Below are 15,089 nucleotides of genomic sequence, written 5' to 3'. Positions count from 1 at the left end.
GTTCTAGCTTCCCTCTTATCTGCTATTCTTGAAGGAAGATATTTGCAAATTACACTCTTTGCAGGTCACTGGGGTGAACTTGAAAGTAAAGAGTTCAGACCCCTCTTAATTTGGAGACACGCATTTGATACGAATATTGTATGGCCACTCTGTTAATCGCTTAAATTATTTCCTATCCACTCAGTTCTAATAGTTAACACTCTTTTCTATAATTCTTATTTTTACTCTTGTCCTGAGTTGTCATTTACGTATTGACATACTTTTAAAATAATTAGATTATTTTTTTAAAAATGATGATACTCAGTGTAAAGTAAACCCAAATCCCATCATGTAGAGATAACTCCTTGGAACAGCTTGTTGAACATTTTCTCCAGACACTTCTCTATGTATATAAACTCCTAAATTCCACAATTTACATGAAGGAGATTATGCCATACATAATTTTCCGTGACTTTTTTTCACTTAACAATATGTCGTAGTCAGACTTCTCTCTAAATAAATGTAGATCTACACACTCATTTGTAATATTTGCCCAAAGTTCTCTTGTTTGAATGTACCGCAGTTTACTTAGCCATCCCTTTGTCCATTATTTATTGATAAAGAATAATCTGAACACCACATAAAGATCATCTCACTCTTTTAATCCAAGCTCCATGACTTTGCTGTCAAATCCATGGGATTTTTGGCTTCATATAATAGAAGGAGCATGAAACCAATGAGTGAGGAGTCCAAGGCTCTGCTCCCAGCTCTGCCACTTAGTAGCTATGTGACCATTAAATCACTTTACCTTTCTGAACCTCAGTTTCCCTATCTGTAAATGATGGTGTGGGTATGTGTGATACTTAAAATCTGTGCCACTAATTTACAAATATGCTGTCCAACCATATCTCCCATCACAGCTTAACTACTTACGTCAATTTTATTTATCAATGCCTGTTCAATGTCTGGCACAATGCCCCCAATACCAAGTAGACACCCAACAAATATACCTTGACTGAATGGACCAGTGCAACTATTGAATCTGCTCAGCTTTCCCTCAGAAATATCCACCTCGTGGTTTTGTATTGGCTTAGTTTTTAACCCAGTGAACCTCAGACTTTTTTTTGTGTTCACCATCTCTCTTTAGAATTTGTGCGCTTATATCTCAGTCTCTCTCAGTGTGTGTATAGAGGGGGGAGAGAACTATGTATGGGTGTGCACATATGTATCTATAGTTGGATATGCATGTGTTATATTGGAGATGAGTAGAATAGGAGTCTACATGGAGGGAGTTACTCTATTTTGCCCTAAAATGAGATTTTAGACAAGGGGATGAAATTAAATTATTTTTCTCTCCCTCTTCCAAAGTTGCACTGAAATTAAATGTGTGTGTGTGTTTGAGGTGGGGGTAGCAGTATCCTGACAATATTTTAAAAGTATCACTTCCTCCTTCCATCCCTCTTTTGCCTTTTTTTCCTTTTGCTTTCCCTCCTCTCTCCTTCTTCCCTCCTTCACTTCTTCCCTTTTTTCCCTTCTTCTTTTTCTCTCTTTATTTTCTTTCTTTCCTTCCTTTACAGAAATAAATTGAAGCATAATGGTATTCTTTCTACTTTAGTCAATGATGACCTTTATCCCATAATATAAGAAAGGAGAAGCAATCCTCTATTTGAGAAAATTCTCTAAACCAATGAAATCTAAGTAAAAGATAATATTCAAGGACAAGTAGACATTGTGTTATATTAATATATTGAAGACCTGTATTGATCCATAGTGCTGCTGATGAAAATTGTTTCACTCGACTAATGCCCATGATTAAACTATTTTAAAAATATTACTTAAGAACAACCAAGGAATCCAGGTAAAGACATTCTGAGGGAGAACAGGGTACTTCAGAAAGTTTGGCACTACTCCTTTTAATTGTTTAATATGTATCCTGAACTTGTTGGGATTGAATTCTTTTACAATGAATTACATACTTTATTCCCTTTCTAAGGAAAGTACAATATACATATTAAAAAATTTTTTCTTCATTTTGAGTTGCTTAGAGGCACCGTCAGAGGACTTTATTGTAGTGTGCTTTGACTGAGAGCTGCTCTCAGGGGCTGTTGAGGCAAGTCGAACTGTTTCCGTCTCAGTCCTATGCTTTGTGGATCTTAGTCTGCTTTTCATGGTTTTTCTGTCTCTTTTGTGGGTCAAGCTGCCATGTTGGGCTGTTATGGGCATATTTTACCTAGAGCAGTTCTTTAAAGCTCTGTGCCACTTCTCACTATTTCAGATTCGCTGCGTCTAATTTATTGTGGAACTGAACACATGATCTTATTAGAATTTTTAGTAAGCTGATACCAAATATGAGATGAGTGGTCTCTAAAGGTGTTTTCTGCTTATTTATGTGTTCTTACCTAAATTCCAGAAATTTGAGGTTTCTGGAGAAGTGTTCTTCTGATAATTGCTGGTAAAGAACTCACGATACTGGTTTGAATGTGAACTTTTTCTTCTAAGCATGAAGAGATGATATTGCCTTTAGCCCCTCCAGGTGCATGTGACCCCCAGTTCCACTCTCTCCTTTGTGTCTGACTACTTGGTTCTTGTTTTGCAGTCCCCAGTCTGTCCCAGACCGCCTGAGGATCCGGGTGAACAAAATCGGTTTACAAGACTATGAAGGATTCCACTATGACAAAGAGAAACTCCGGGAAGCTTGTAAGTTGAAAGTGTCTACTTGATCACATCAGCCTGTCTTCAGCTTCTTGGTCCTTCTTGGTTTGATGGATAGATTCATCATGTGTTTGAAAACCGTGGTTAGAGAAATGAAGGGAAACATAATAACATATGAACGCCTTGTGATGATATATGGGCTGAAGAAGTTGGAACTGGAAAAGGAAAGCAGCAACATAAAATTATTATGCTGAAGATGGCCATGTTAGGGTCTCTTGGTTTATTAACCATTTTAGTCTCAGGTTTACCTAAAATGATAAAGCAGAAAGTTGGTGATACCACATGGTATAGTAACATCTAGAAAACTCTTGAGACAGCACAGGTATCTTCCTGGAGCCTGCGTTACCAAATACTGTCCTCATTCTTCATGCAGATGTGACAAAATTATCCGTGAAGACATGCCTAACGCTTCTAGCTGTTATGTGATTATATGATGTCAAAAAATGCAATGATAAAGTGATTAATTGATGATGAGGCGCCATTGTTTCTGAAATCTTAAATTGAGTCAACATATGAATTGCTTCTCAGTGTTCATATGTTCCATATGCTTCTTTAAATGTATAACTAATTTTTAGTTCACCTTGTTTTTCAGTATTTATTGGGCACTTTTTATATTCAAGTCAGTATTTTAGATCCCTGCCTATATCATAGTATATAATGGGTAAAGTAAGCCAGAAGATGTTAAAGCCACAAGTGTGTTAGATATTAGGGTTCTGTGCTTCCTTGTAATTGTGGGGGCCAATAGTCAAGTACAATAAAGTCAGAGACGATGAGGGCCAGTGTCCAAAGGCACAGGCAGAGATGCCAACAGGAAGAAAGGAGTTTTCTACAGAACCAGAGATTTATGAACTAAAACCACCAACTGGCTCCAGGTGTGGACCTGGCTGGAGCTGTAGAAGATCCAAATAGCTAGAACTGGCAGGATTGGAGTAGGGGATGCATTCTTGGGATAATGACTTCCAAGCTCTGATTCCTGAACCTGTGACCTGGAGTGGGGTTTAATGGATGGAAATCCTGAAATCCAGAAGTCTCAGGGGTGGGTGCGGGAACTTTCACATCTGGCAGTGGCAGTGAGCAAGGATCCGTTTCCCTGGTAGCCGGGTCACTGAATCTCCCAGGGAATTCTGTGGGAAACGTCTGCCTTCTCAGACACTTTTTCTGCTGCTTCAGCTTCCTCAAGCCTTTTGGTTCTTTTTCTTAAACATCAATACCTGTTAGTTTCTCCCCAGCCTTCTCACTCTGTCCTTCACTCCCATTTCCTTTGGTAGGAAAGTTTGAAGTGGAAGAGGGACAGTTCCCTGAACCTCTGCATTTCTCTTTCTGTAAATGTCAGATTATATTTTCTAATGTAAATGAGATTATAAGTGACAGACTGGCACAGAATCTAATTTAACCCATAAGTGATGGACATATATGCTTGCAAAGGGAGAGGTAGCTACAATGTAAATTAAACTGACTTTTAGAGGCCACTAATTATAAAGAATAGTGTTTTATGCTTTCTCTCTTTCAAACTTCTGAACAAATAGCTTACAATTTTGAAAAATAAAAAAAGAGACTGGATCTCAAGTTAGTAACATTTTACAGCTTACCATCAAGTCTGAAGAAAGTCATCTGGGAGTGGGGAAGCATTTGAAGTTTTTGGCTGAAAGAGATTTGAGGCTTATCTGTGGATTTCAATTACCTGTTCTATCTTTTCTGTGGCATTATGTGCCCACCATTGCCAGAGGTAATTGGGATTTGAGTTTTTACAAGAAGCTGACATTTCCTGGCGAGTGCTTTACTCATCATAGCTTGTGTGATAAAACTTCTATGAGAGGAAACTTCTTATATCAAATTGGGGAGGGCGACTGGGTATATGTCCAATAAATTCAGCCGTGTCTTTGGGACCCAAGAGTTTTCTCATTCTAAAGATTTGGGTTTGAAGAAGACAACATATTCATTAGAAGTAAAAGTGGCTAACTGAGTCATTTTACTTTTGTTATATGGTGCTGATGCTTCTTCCTGTGCTTGCTCAGGAAAGTTTGTCCTTCGGGTTTATGGATTTGTTCTTACTCTCTTTGCCTGGCTCTGCCTTGTAACTGACTACAGATTCAGGGGAAGGCTGGCAGGGCTCAAGTTGAGTACAAAGGCAAAAACCAGTTCAAATTGTATGTGATGTGCATGCCAAAATAGATATGTTATTTCAGAAGTATTAACTAAGGGCTTAGAACCACATCTAGATAAAAGAGATTCTGAGAATGCACTCTGACCTGCATCCCAGAAGAATAAAAGGAGTGCATCCTCTTAGGTCATTCACTTATTGTCAACATTCAAAGTCTAAACTAGAGCAGGATTGTTACAGGGTTTAAAAAATTAGTTCCCTTGCTTGGTTGTACACCAAATGATTCATCCAGGCAGCATGTGGCTGTTTGCCATCACTGTTTAATAGAATCTTGCTCATGTGTCTGGATCATTATTCATATTGGAGTAAAGCTTGAATGTTTGTTGTCTAACAAAGCCCTGCTTCCGTCTGTAAGGCAGGACTCCTTGATAATTACAGGATGGCAGTCCATTTAATTGCCTTGCTTATTTTAGCATACAGAAAGGTGACTATACTCTTTCAAATGCTTCCCATCTCCCTTCCATTTAGCCCCAACACACATGGGGGGCATTCCCCCTAAAATAATAGCATGAAAAGAGTTAGTCTTTGCCAGTCCCTCTCTCAGCTCTTGCTGGTAAATTCCAGACTTACTTAAAATAATGTCTTTTTCACTGGATTTATGAATTACTCAGCCTCAAGATAATGGTTATGATGTTGAGGAGAGGAAAGTCTATTCAACTTAAGAGCAGAACATAAAGAGAAAGTGGCTATGTTAAAAAAAATTCTTGAGGCCAGCCCCATGGCCGAGTGGTTAAGTTCATGTGCTCCGCTGCAGGCGGCCCAGTGTTTCGTTGGTTCAAATCCTGGGCGCGGACATGGCACCACTCATCGAGCCACGCTGAGGTGGCATCCCACATGCCACAATTAGAAGGACCCACATCTAAGAATATACAACTATGTACCGGGGGGCTTTGGGGAGAAAATGGAATAAAATAAAATCTTTAAAAAGAAAAAATTCTTAAAGTAAATCTATAATAATGATAAAAACTTTGCTCCCGTAACCTGAATGAAGTATGTAAATGAGTCCTTAATAAAGCATGTAATCATATAGTGTAAGCGAGGGGTAATCCATTTTTGAAAATATGTCGTATTTCTAACTTCAAAAGAGTTTCATAAATATGACATATAGTTTTATATCTAGAATAACTTGATACTAGGCAAGATTTAACTCTATCCCATGTAAACTAGTTAAATTTTACTTCTGACGTTAACTGACTCTGCACTTTTGAAATGTCATGATAGTTAATACCAGTCTAGGGCCTAAACCACAAGAGCAAAAACCAGTTTGGAACTAATTGAAAACAGATGTAGCCTACAAGGGTAGGAGGGGACTAACACTTGTTGTATATCAAATTTAGTGTTCAACCCTTTTACATACATTATAGCAGCATAATGGGTATTATTGGGATGTTTATAATGTATGTCTATACAATATATAATATCTCAGTATATTATTCTCTGGTAAAGACAAGTGATGTTAGGATTATGCCCTAGGCAATTGCCTTAATGGAATTTCTTTGTCTTTTGTTTACTGACTTAGTAGAAGTCAGAAATGCTTGTGTTTGAATCTCAGCTGCAAAGTTGACAAAGTAATTAATTTCTCTGATGACCAAATCTTTCATCTCTAAGATGAGAATATGATTGCAACCTCATAGAGTGCTGAGGGTAAGATGTAACCTTGTATATGAAATGCCTGGTGTAAAGTCTGGCACATTAGCGTACGCTCTAGAAGTGGTAGCTATGATTGTTGTGGTTGCTGTTGTTAAAGACACACTATTGTCACACCGCTCCTCAATCTGCGGGTCCAAAAGACAGGCTCAGAGCAGCTGACCTCTTCTACGCATAGTTCTCACTTAAGTGCACACACTACCACCCTCCAACTCACTTTCTCACTTTCAAATATAGAGTTGACAACACTGATAAATATCACAGAAAGATTATGGGAAGAAAACATAATTAATCATTCAATTTACTTTTATCCTGTCTACTAGTACAGGAGACTGCTATGATGGCAAGCTGTTTAAACCTATGAAACATGTAAATACTGAATGCCCATGTTTGGTGATCTGGCCAGATATCTGCAAACTCCCTTTCTTCAGTCTTAAGACGGTCTTGTAAGTGTGTCATCTGGTATCCATCATTGAATTTTTTAAAAACTTTTTATTTTGGAATAATTTTAAATTTACAAAAAAGTTGCAAAAGATACTACTGGGAGTTCCTCTATACCCCTCACCATGTATTACCATGGTACCTTTGTCAAAGAAACGGATATTGCTTCACTACGATTACCTAGACTCTGGGCTTTCTATTTCAGGATCTATCCAGGACATCACATTACATTGAGGTGGCGTGTCTCACCAGTCTCCTCTGGTCTGTGACAGTTTCTCAGTCTTTCCTTTTATTTGTTTTTCCATGACCTTGATGGTCATAAGGAATACTGGCCAGGTATCCTGTAGAATATCTCCCAATCTGGCTTTGTCTGTTGTTGTACTCATAGTTAGACTGGAGTTGTGGGTTCTTAGAGAATACTACAGAGATGGAGTACCTTTCTTTTTAAAAAAATTATCTTATTTGGATCATGTTGACTTACCATTGTATACATTTCAAGTGTACATTATTATATTTCAGTTTCTGTATAGACTGCATCATGTTCACCACCAATAGACTAGTTTTTATCTGTCACCATACATATGTGCCCCTTTTGCCCTGCCCCCACCCCCTTCCTCTCTGGTGACCCCAATCTGTTCTCCTTATCTATGTGTTTGTTTGTTTATCTTCCATGTACAAGTGAAATCGTGTGTTATTTGTCTTTTTCTGTTTGACTTATTTTGAAGTACCCTTCATGTCCCAACATATCAGGGGTCATCTGATCTCAGCATGACATACCTGGTAATGGTAACCTGATCATTTAGTTAAGGTTGCATTGCTAGGTTTCTCCACTGTAAAGTTACTATTCTTTGCCTTTCCCTATGCTGTTCTTTGTGAGTGAGTCGCTAAGTCTAATCCATCTTCAAACTGGGGGGGGGGGGGGGGGGGCGGAGAGGGGGGGAGGTGGATCACTGGGTTTTTCATTGTCTCCAGTTTCCGTATTTGACCTTGATTGAATTTAATAAATATGCCAAAATGGTGGCGCCATTCAATCACTGATGCAACCATGCTTCCAAAAACTGTATATTTGCATCAATTATAAGCTAGATAGCATGGTAGATGCTAGGCATTAAAAGATGAAGTGGCACATCTAACATTACAATATCATTTATTCAATACACATTTATTGAGCGCTTACTCGGAGCAAAGAGTGGTGGGGAAAAAAGACCCCAAACCAGAAATAGTGCTGATTTGCTGGAGTTTTTCCTCCTGTGATGAGGATTGTGATAGGGCTACAGAAACACTATGTACCTATTTTTTTATCAGACATCATTTGAATAACTGAAAGAAGGGCTGGAATATATAAGCAAGAATGAGAAAAGCCAATCTAACCACTAATTAGTGGTATGACCTTGGGTAATGCATTTATCATCTTCAGGCTTCGGTTGCTTTATCTGCTAAATGCAGTGGTTAAACTAGGTATTTCCTAAGAACATACTATATAATGATAAATGTTTAGCCCTACAGAAATTACATAGGATTTAAAATTTTACCTCCTGATATGTTTCCTGAGTAAAGTTTTAAAGCTACAGCATCATTCATTATAATGAGTGTGAGCATTAGAAAATTGTCAAAGTGCATTTTGCTCCATGAGTTTGCTAAAAACACTGATTTTTTTTTCCTATCCATTGCTTCATCTAAAATTGAATCTTTCCCCCTCATTTAACAAGTTGACAGCTGGGCTGTTCAGTAGAGATTAGGTTTCCATTTGGTGAAGGTAGGTGTTCCATTTTGAAATCTAAAGAGTAAATGATGTCAGTCTGTGCTCTGAAGGGCACTGTCCATCCTTTTGTGAGGGTGTTTATTTATTCCTATTTTCACAAGTTGACAATTACCCAGAGTTTTGTACTTTTAGTTTATTTACTGTTCTTCCCTGTCTTTTGTCTATATGTTATGTTTATCTTTTTATTAAAAACTAATAATAATAATAAACACATATTGTACTATTACTGTGAGCTAGGAAATGTCTTAACATTTCTACACATGTCATGCAATTTATCTCTCCCAACATCTCTGTGTGACAGGTAGCATTGTTATCCGGATTTTACGTATAGGGCCACTGAGACAGAACATGTAAGGACACTGTCCAAGTTCTGAATACTTATTTAATCACTTTGCTCTCCATTCCCTCCAAGGAGTAGTTCTTATTTTCTTATATAAAATACATTTAATGTTTGTTTTAACATCTCGTTTGTTTTAAAATCTTTCACAATGCTACTTCAAATGCCTTTTTATGTTTAAGCTGACTTTGCCTTAATTTACCACCCTCTGGTTTGTTGGACAAGTTTCTGTTTTTGGCTTTCCCTCCACCCCCAAATAAATCATCTATTCATAAATTCAACAAATGTTCATTGACCGCTTATGATATTTCTGGTACAAGTGATGGGGGTACTGAAAAGTGTCCACCCTCATGGAGCTTATATTCCAGTGGGAGATACAGACAAATGAATAATATAATATAGCAGTAAGTGCTATAAAGGAAAATCAAGCAAAATAGGGATGTATTCCATTTTTGATAAGGTGATCAGGGAGGGACTTTCTGAAGAGATGATATGTAAGCAGAGACCTGAAAGCAATGAGTGAGTGCACATGTGGGTTTCTGGGGGACGAGTATCCCTATGGAGATAGAATGGGATGTGCTAAGGCCCTGTGGTACAAACATCCTTGAAATGTTTAGCGAACAGCTAGGAAGTTCATGTGGCTGGACCTAGTTAGTTGGGTGGACAGGGGTAGGAAATGATTTTGAAGTTTCAGGAAAGGACCAGCACAGGGAGAGGGCTTGCAGGCCATGGAGAAGGCTTTGGATTTTATTCAGAGTGTAATGGGAAGGCTGTGGAATTATTTGAGAAGATGTGTAATAACATGCCTGCATTTGTTTTGAATAATTCTAGCTGCTGAGTGGAGACTTGACTGTTGGATTATAAAGGTAGAAATAGGGGCACCAGCTACAAGGCTAATATGATATTCTAAGTGAGAGAGGGAAGTTGAGGGAGTTAAAGTAGCAGAATTGGGGAGAAATGGTTGGGTTCTGGATGTATTTCGGAGGTAATGCTGGTAGGAGTAGATGATGGATTAGCTGTACTCTTGAAGAGGAAAAAGTGATTCAGAGATGCCTTTGAGGTTTTGGCCTCAGCAACTTGGTAAACAGTGGCAGGGGAGATGCAGAGGACCCAAAGGAGACCGAGAAGAACACAGTGAGCTGGCAAACACAGGAGAGCTTGTTGGCTGGAAGCCAAGGGAAGAAAAATGTTTTATAAAAGAAGAGTGATGTTGTGTCACGTGCCCCAGAGATTTGGAGTAAGATGGGCACTAAGAATTGGTAATTGGATTTGGCTAGAGGGTGGTTATTAGTAACCTCACAAGAGGTTATAGAGTGAAAAAGGTAAAGGTGAATAAAGTGGGTTCATGTGCAAATGGGAGCAAAGGAAGTGATTCTGCCTAGGTTTCTTTTGTGAGGTGTTTGTAAAGGGAAGGAGAGATATGGGATGGTGGCTGGAAAGGGATGTGGAATCAAAGATGTTTTTTTTCTAATTTGTAAGATAGTACAGTCTATATGCTGATGGGACCAATCCACTAGAGAGACAATTTGACTCAGGAGGGAGGGCCAACTGCAGGAGCAATGCCTTTGAGTAGAGATGGGATCTGGTGCACAGTGGAGGGTGGGGGCAGGTTCTCCAGAGGACAGAGAGGGAAGGCAGAGGAGTGGGTACAGAGGCAGGTAGCTTGGGGTATTTGGTACTAGGGAGAAGCACAAGTTCTATTCTGATTGCTTTTGTTTTCTCAGTGAAATAAGAAGCAAGCCTACCAACTAAAAGTAGGGAAGGGAGGGTATCAGTGTTCAGGAAGAGAGGAGAAAATTTAAAACAGTCAATTCCAAGAGCGGGACAGTGAGTGGCCCGGGCAGAACTGCTGAGCGGCATTTCAGGTACAGATCGCTGAATTCATTGGCTTTTCATAAGCACATTGAGCCTGACTTCTCAGTTCCTGGACGTCTCGGCTTATAAGTGAGTGCACTCTCTTGTCTTCAGAGATTCAGATGCCAGGGGAATATTAGGCTGAAAGATGATAATCTTATTTTTAATATAAATCCCTTCATTATTTAATTCTTTTTATGACCCAAAGCCTTGTTTTGTTTATAGGAAAATAAGAAGTGTTCCCAGAGCTGTGCTATGTTAGATGCTAATGATGTTAGGTCTCACACAAGGAAATGAGCCTAAAGTGTTGATAATACTTAATCCTTCTTTTTTTAAAACTTAGCCTTTGGTAATGAGAACAATCAGTTGCAGGTATGTCCTTTTAAATCTCTGCCCAAAGGAATATTTTCCTTTTCGTTGGTTTATTCTATGTACACACACACATACAATAATGACCAATTCTTACCGCTTATATACCCACCTAGCCCATTTTGTTGTGACCTTCCCAGGCTGACAACTCTGGGATATCAACTCAGTACTTATGTTTCTCTTTAAAGACTTTCTTCTAAGAGTGGTGTATAAAATTGTTACTTTTTACCTATCATGTTAATGTGTGAGTGGCATCAGCCACTGCAGAGTCATGACATCATATTTAATAATAAATAATCACACCTGGTGTTTGCATAGTGCTTCATGGTTTACAGAGGGCTTTCATAGGCGCTGTCCACATGCGTCATCCCAGGGACACTTAGAAAGACTGCCTCACACAGGTTGCATAGCTGCGACAGGATTTTAGTAAGAATTTACATCTTCTCTCTCCTAATCTGGTACATGTTCTAGTACACAGCTCTACTTCTTTGTAAAGACATAGTTGTGCACTTATAGAAATGTGTTTTAAAAAAAGAATTTGGGATCATTCTTCTTGTTATTAGTTGGGTTTCCCTGGGAAACAGACTCTGCGTTGAATTGTACGTGTAAGGGATTTATTGGGGATTCTCCAAGAGGGAATGACAGCTGTGAAGAGGGAGGAAGGTAGGATTGAGCAGAGGAAGAAGATGAGCTGTGATGCAGTTGCAGCCAAGGATTCCCATAGGGATATTTGGAGCTGGGATGGCCGTTTAGAGTTGTCCCTGTTAAGGCAAAGATTACTGGCGACAGGTTAGGCTGTCCTCTGGGAGGGACCAAGCCTTGAGTGAAGTGACTTCCTTCCTGGAGAGAGACTCAGCTGTGAGCTGTCCGCAGAGCCAACACTTCCAGCAGCTGAGGGAATGAGTGCCTCATTCCCATCATGGGTCTGGCTGGGGCACTTCAGTTCTGAAAGTACTACCTTGTCTACGTAACTCAGCACCTGATTTTTGAAATAAGGCCAGGAAAGAACCATGCACACAACACAATCCTTGAGTCCATTCATTCACTTCTTCATTAACAAGTATTTGTTGATACTTACTATGTTCTAGGTACTGGGGATTAGACTCATATAATCACTAGCCTCCAAGTTTCTCTCTTTGTATCTTTTGACCTGACCTCCCTACTATTCCAAATTCAGGGAATTGGAATATAAGTTAATTACTTTCTTGAGAAGTGTCAGAATTAGCTAAGTAAAGTGAAACCTAAAATGTTAATACCGACCTTTTCTTAAAAGTTATTTTTGGCATGAACTATTGTCAAGCCAAATATTCTCTATTTGGCATTTGAGTCATTAAAATTGGAAACCTAACTGCAAGGCAATCTAAATCTCAGGCTATTTCTGGCCTTACACTGTAGTCAGAGATAACTCCAGAGTTTGATCCTCAACAAGTTGGATATTTCTTCCATATATTCTTGCAATTTATTGGTAAAAATATAGAACTGAATAGAGCCAAGGACAGAAATATGTACTAGTCTGAAAATAACCTTTTTGTAGATTAACTCAGAACCACAATTTTATGTGCTAGCTACATGGGTAAAAGCTGCAGGCCTTTCATAGTTCATAGTGGTGGAAAGCACTCTTTCTTAATACTTAGTGGGTTTCCTGAATCACTGATCCACTGCCGTCCTTCTGGAGTCACTGATAAGCAGAATTAGAGAGTTCCCTAGGTTTTCAGATGTTAGGAATGTGTTTGCTTAAGACTACTCTATTTCACATCTCTGTGTGGCAGCTGTCTATGTATAATTTGTTTACTCTTTTTGCTTCCAGAAGGAGACCTAGGTATTCCAGCAGATTTTTAGGAAATCTTTGTAATTAATTCTCCACATGTATCCAGTCAACTCAGAAATTCAGAGCTACATGACTGAATGTGTCCCCAGCATCTAGCTGTTGGTGACCTTGCCCATCACCAGACAGTGTAATGGACAGTATGATGTTGAAATTGTGAAAGAGATTTGAACCAGTGTCTCTAACCATCATTTAGAATATTTCACTTTTGGATACAGTTCTGAATCTTTGCTTTTAGACTCTTAACAGTTCATTTGACTTTCACATCTATTTGGCTGGCCAAGCCACATACCGAGATTCTACCATCACAGTCAAGTATTTTCTCTCTCCCAAATACTAGAGCCCTGGCAGTAAATTTGCAGTGGTGGTTCTGCCCCATATCTAGGAATTTTGCAAACATTACCTTCCTGAATGTACCTGGAAAACAATTATATCGTTTTCCAATGTTTATCATCAAGTACGTTCTAGGACCTCACAGTTAAAAACTTCTATCACATGTGACACTGGGAATGAACTCCAAGGAATTTTATAGATCATTTTTTTGTACTAGAATTTTATTGCATGTGACATTAGGAATCTTCATTGAAATGGAATTCTCGCCATCAAAAATAGAAATTTACATTATTGTTCCTGAACTTTCCTATTAAGTTGGAAGATTATGACATTTCACAGAACTGTTTGATCTGGACCTCTGGTTTCTATTATTTATTAGAAGAGAGTGTTGGGCCTTTTGCCCATACTTTCTCCTGGATTATCAATGGTAATAGATGAACCAAATTCGTCAAAGTAGGAGAAAAACCTCATGCAATTTTAAACCTATTAGCCATGACCTGAGTTGCTTTCTCCATCTGACTCTTTTTATCTTTGTTCAGAAGACTGCTTTAACAACTTTTTTCCTGGATTTTTCTTTCTCCCTTGTGCTTTTGTGTTTATCATGTCCTGTATGCTGATGATTGGAAAGAGAGAAAGAAAAAGATCTACTGCTGACTAATTCTTAGTTCCTGAGGTGTTGTAGTCTAGGGTTTGGATGGGTGTGTGAAGAGTGACAGCATCCCCTTTCCCTCTGCTCTTGGTTCTCCAGGCTTGAGAATATTATTTCCCCAATTCTGCACGTAACAACATTCTAATTCTGAAACCCCTTTCAGATATTTTAGGTGTTATCAACCGCCTTTGAGGTTTTTATAAGTAGTCTTTGTCATCCATCATTGCAAGGGCCACTTGCTTTTGTATTATTTTCATAATCCCTCTTCTCACTTCCTTTGTTCTCCTTCACTCTCTCTAGCTCAGCAGGCCGCAGTCCACTGTGGTGTTAGGCAAGTTACAAGAAGGTTGTACTACATTTCAAGGGGATGACTCTCAGGTCTTTGAGAAAGATATTCCAGGGTTGAAAAACTGGCCAGAGGCTGGGAGATTTGTATCTTAAAGGGGCAGAGAAATAATTTACAATTGAAGGTCTTCTGAAGTAAATACTCTAAGAAAAGGGAGGCCAGAGGCCTATAATCAGAAAGAAACCTGTCTAAAGTTTAGTCAAGCTGAGGGCAACGTTAAGGCCTTCTTGGTCAATGTAAATCTGAAACCTCCGTTTTCTGTTGGAAACTCTTCAGCATTTGCCCATCCCTTTGAGAAAAATGTCTCAAATTCTTAACATAACAAAACCAAGCCTCTGGTCTTGGCCTCACCCCCAGTACTCTGTGCCTACGTATCTTCCCAAGTCCAGAACCTTTGTCTCTTTTCGTGCCTTGGTTTCCTACAGTCTGAGGATGGCCTAAGACTGGGAGAATTCCCTTTCTTTGAAAGAACTTTTGTTGACTCCCTTAATTTTCTTCACTTGGGAAATAACTTCTCACATCCTGGGGAAGATACAGCTCTTCTGTGTCCTAAACCCACTTGTTTCTTGACTATCAGAATTCCTATCACAACTATATAATCAGTAGGATGTTTTTATGCCACTCCCCTCTTCCCAGTCTGTGACACCTTGAGGGCAGGTGCCATGTCTTCCTCA

General features: G+C 39.0%; 1 protein-coding gene across 13 annotated transcripts in view; it reads left to right on the top strand.

Annotated features, from left to right (window-relative positions):
• Nucleotides 1–15,089, top strand: part of DGKI (diacylglycerol kinase iota) — a 423,828-nt gene that overhangs the window by 305,638 nt on the left and 103,101 nt on the right. For all 13 annotated transcript variants that reach the window (XR_011438274.1, XR_011438273.1, XM_070265910.1 and 10 more), the window contains one exon: nucleotides 2,576–2,676. Coding sequence is in view for 11 of the 13 variants with exons in the window: in XM_070265910.1 (XP_070122011.1) it covers nucleotides 2,576–2,676 (101 nt within the window). In the remaining 2 variants the exon portion in view is untranslated. The remainder of the gene's footprint in view (nucleotides 1–2,575; nucleotides 2,677–15,089) is intronic.

This window comes from Equus caballus, chromosome 4 (assembly GCF_041296265.1).
Source record: "Equus caballus isolate H_3958 breed thoroughbred chromosome 4, TB-T2T, whole genome shotgun sequence".
Taxonomy (NCBI): domain Eukaryota; kingdom Metazoa; phylum Chordata; class Mammalia; order Perissodactyla; family Equidae; genus Equus; species Equus caballus.
Note: the sequence above shows the minus strand (reverse complement) of the source record. Positions and strands in the feature narration are given on the sequence as shown.